This window comes from Gigantopelta aegis, chromosome 2 (genome assembly GCF_016097555.1).
Source record: "Gigantopelta aegis isolate Gae_Host chromosome 2, Gae_host_genome, whole genome shotgun sequence".
Taxonomy (NCBI): Eukaryota; Metazoa; Mollusca; class Gastropoda; order Neomphalida; family Peltospiridae; genus Gigantopelta; species Gigantopelta aegis.
The window spans coordinates 13,729,384-13,733,882 of record NC_054700.1 but is presented as its reverse complement, the minus strand read 5'-3'; the positions used below and the strand labels follow the sequence as shown (position 1 = coordinate 13,733,882).

The 4,499-nt window shown below is 35.2% G+C and overlaps 1 protein-coding gene across 2 annotated transcripts in view; it reads left to right on the top strand.

Annotated features, from left to right (window-relative positions):
• Positions 1–3,561, top strand: part of LOC121381568 (phospholipase A and acyltransferase 3-like) — a 19,149-nt gene extending 15,588 nt beyond the window's left edge. For both annotated transcript variants that reach the window (XR_005959082.1, XM_041510905.1), the window contains one exon: positions 2,727–3,561. Coding sequence is in view for 1 of the 2 variants with exons in the window: in XM_041510905.1 (XP_041366839.1) it covers positions 2,727–2,951 (225 nt within the window). In the remaining variant the exon portion in view is untranslated. The remainder of the gene's footprint in view (positions 1–2,726) is intronic.
• Positions 3,562–4,499: the final 938 nt, after the last annotated feature.

Sequence of the window (4,499 nt, the reverse complement as noted above, 5' to 3'; positions counted from 1 at the left end):
TAACCTATGTGGCGACAGCGGTTTCCTCTAAAAAAACACACCACAAACCCGTGTCGAATGACCATAATGTTTGACGTCCAATCGTACAGTTTACCGGCGTGTGCTAGCGTTTAACGCCGTGTGACGGCATAAAAAGTATAAAACCACCTTTATCTATTCTCCTTACTTACGATATTCAATGAAAATACTTTAGTAAATAAAATTATGACGTAATATTTTTTCGTTCTCTTCACATGACGTCACTGACTTAGGAGCGAATCAAATGGCAAATTTATCAGCATTGTAGTCTGTCTTTTGAACATGATTTAGGGGCCGTCCATAATATTCACAGTGATATTATCCCTATTCTAATACTACATTATGAGGAGTATCTGTAAGCAATTTATGGTTTTATTAAAGAAATCCCACAAATTTTAAAAACCTAATTGTCTATTCTCCTTACTTTAAAACGCTTGCAGTATGTAAAAATTATGACGAAATATATTTTTTCTTTCCTTTGAAATGACGTCATTGACTTAGAAGCGAAGCAAAGGCAAATTTATTAGTATTGTAGTGTGTATTTTGAACATGATTTATTGCCATACAGGATACACTAAAAATATTGCTTCGTTTGCTGCTAATCTGTGTTGTAAAACGTATGCATATGATTGGAATTTACATTTGTGAAGTGGTGTTTCAACCTCATATTGAATTATTTCGAGCAATTCGCCTGGATTAATTATGGCTAAGAACCACGTTGATGGGGTAGGTCTACAAATTTATAACTTTTACTGACATATGTTCACTTGTTTTTATAAATACATAAAATAATATTCATTTACGAAATGGTAAGCATTATTTTCGTGAGTTTTTCAAAATGTTACGATATTTTAAAGAAGTTAATGTTGTTTAAAATTGTGTTTACAAAATCGATAGTCATTTCCATTTTGTCTTCTTTATCAATTTTATTGTTCCAAATAGTATGTTCTAAACAAAAATGGTTTACTTCAGATTGTGATATAGTTATTTCCTCTGAACTTGTTTGTACCATTTTGGGAACACAGACTAGAATAGCAGGCAATATGATACATGATCGAATTGACTGCTGCGATGGATCAGGAACCGGACCTTACTCGGGGAGGAAGGGTGTTCAATGCTGCTAACAAAGTATTAAAAATTACAATGGCACGAAATCATAATAAAATACGAACAACAGGCCCGTGCGCACGGGGGTGCGAGGGGTGCGTAGGCACCCCCCCCCCCCCCCCATAGTCTGCCGAGGTCCGTCCGTGGATGTGTAAAAAATATTTTGTGGCAAAGAAACATTTCAAATTTACTTCCCAGAATGCAGGAAAATGCATCTCCTGCATCTCCTGCATTATGACGTAATAACCCCCCCCCCCCCCCCCCACTCATCGTCGATTACGCACACCCACCCATATAAATTTCTGAGTACGGGCCTGAGACCAATAACATCATTTTGATCTGAAGTTAGTCATATTTTTGAAACTTATTTATAATAACGTTTAAACACAATGGAAGGCACACCGGCCTCGGTGGCGTCGTGGCAGGTCATCGGTCTACAGGCTGGTAGGTACTGGGTTCGGATCCCAGTCGAGGCATGGGATTTTTAATCCAGATACCGACTCCAAACCCTGAGTCAGTGCTCCGCAAGGGTCAATGGGTAGGTGTAAACCACTTGCACCGACCAATGATCCATAAGGGTGTATACTACCAAATCAAATCCCATAGACGACAATAGTAACATATGTGGCTAAAACTCCTACCTGCAACGTATCAACCGACATAAACGCCACGGATATAAATACTACCACCCCTTACACTTAAAGTGAATCAGAAAAAAATGGGGGTCAAGCTGCTCGTTTCTGAGATAACGGGTAGCGTCTATGACTACCCTAGTTTCGCACAAAATTCGAGTACTTTTTTTTACAGGTACCCCATACATGTTTCAAGCACAAGGCTACTTGACACATTGGTACTAGATGAAATAAAATTGCAATTTTTTTTTACCCAGATGAAACTATTATTTTTTACAACCAACACACTCACATTTATAACCAATCACAGGACTTGTGGTGTTCACTTCTCTATCAAAAGTTCGGTGCACCTCGCACTTTGACCCAGCCGGAAGTTATTTGGTTTAGTACTACCATAACTGGTTCAACAAAGGCCATGGTTTGTGCTATCCTGCCTGTGGGAAGCGCAAATAAAAGATCCCTTGCTGCTAATCGGAAGAATAGCCCATGTAGTGGCGACAGCGGGTTTCCTCTCAAAATATGTGTGGTCCTTAACCATATGACGCCATATAACTGTAAATAAAATGTGCTGAGTGCGTCGTTAAATAAAACATTTCTTTCTTTCTTTCAATGGAAGGCGCGGAATTAATATACTAACGAAAACACCACACATGAGACCAAGTGACAGCATGTCGGACGAGTTTTCAGAATTTTGTTATCGTGATAAATTCCAGTTGCCTGTGACAGTGTACATCTATCGTCCAATTTATCACGAAAATTAACCAATGGCAAAAAGGCTTGTATGACAGTTGTATTAGATTCAATATTATAAGCTTGTCTTTATATTTCTATCTTTATATTTCTATATAAATATTTTCATATACTTACCATTTCTGACACCCAATAGCCGATGTGTATTTTTGTGCTGGGGTGTCGTTAAACATTCATTCATTCATTCATTAATTCATTCATTATATTTCTATTTTCAAGGCAAAGACTGAATGGGCTACATTTGGCTCTGCTATTTTAGCAGCTCTCGGGGTGGCAACTGCAGGAGCGGTAGCAGTGGGGGCAGTTGCAGCTACAACAATAGTGGCAGCAGCATCCGTTGCAAATGCTACTCTATCTTCTAGTACTTACAAACACCGCAACACCGGAGAAGAAAAGAAAATCTTCAAACGATCGAAAGACCCCAGAAAGCGCTACATCAATTAGAATATGTATTATAACGTTGTTTCTTTTTCAGTAAATATTTAAATGGCGGTGGTGTACGGCGACTTGCTATGGTAGTTATCATTAAAACTCTTTGGCGCATGTCTTTGCTAATAGTCTTAAATAAAGGTCTAATTTTGTTTAATTATTAGTAATAAATTTAAGTTATATGGTAAAAAAAAATTATTACGGTAGTACCAAAGACTATTATGTGGCTAGATACATTGTATATCGCTATTAAAGTATCAATATCTCGTGTCGGTCTTTGCTTCAGATCTTTGTTATAAATTAACGAGACTATCACAGAGGTAGGTCATTTGTAAAAAATAATAATAATAATAAAAATAATAATATAATAATAATAAATATTCTGTCAAATGACTGTCCTCTTGCTTGTAAATGTGAGTAATTCATTTAGTTTTTTCATGATTTGTATTATTTGTAATAGTTATACCCACACTTTACAAGGTTTATCGGTGAACATCCCTACAGTTTTGGTCATGGGTTCTGACTTATACAGTGCTCGAAGTTACGAATTTTTCACCCATGGCAATTACAAAAACAAATTGTTTTAAACTGACTTTTGCAGAAAATAAAGTTATCTGAAAGGTTATTTTTCTGTATGTACATGTAGTCAAATTTCTTCTATGTATGTCAATATACTTCAATAAACAAAAATTTATTGTAAATAGAATCATGGACTACTATAGTACTGTCGGCAATAGAATAAAAATGATTTTCGTCGATTATTTCTTACATATTAAACTGACAAGTAAATATTTTGTAAATATCTATTTAATGATAGTCTACCTAATTTAGCAGTTACTTGTTTGGGCGCTCATTGATGTTCAAGGTGGTGTTTACTCTTGAAATTAAAAGAAAAATGTCAGTAAACAGGTGATTTGTGCACTTTATTGGAACAGACTATAACAAATTTTGGTCAACGTGTGTCAATTTCATGGCTGTTACAATATGTGAGGGACTGTTTCTGATGATGGTTTGCCCCCATCCCTCTCAAAAACAAAATATGTGTAGTCATTTATAAGTAACTTTTGAGCAAAACTGTCAAGAACCATATTATGAGTGATCCATTATACAGGTATTAAAGGTGCTATCTTAATGTTGCCCAATGACAGCTATTGCAAATAATTTTTTCTTTTTTTAAATACAATTTTGATTTAACATTTAAAGAAGACACCTTTAACAATATGCCCATAAATGATTATAGGAAATAATTTTATCTCCTGGTAGAGAATACATTTTTATTGGAGAATCTTTATCACAGTTCGCATTATATAGCACCTTTAAATTGTTGCAAGATTGTGTAAATTTCTAATGTACTTATATTGAATTTATATTCAATAAATATGCTTGTCATAATTAATAATTTATGCAGTTTTAAATTAAAAGTTTGTTTACGGGTACATGAAATTGACACATATCAATCAAAATGTGTTATAGTCTGTTCCAATAAAGGTCACACATCACCTGTTTACTGACATCTTTAGTTTAATTTCAAGAGTAAACACTACCTTGTACATCAATGAGAGC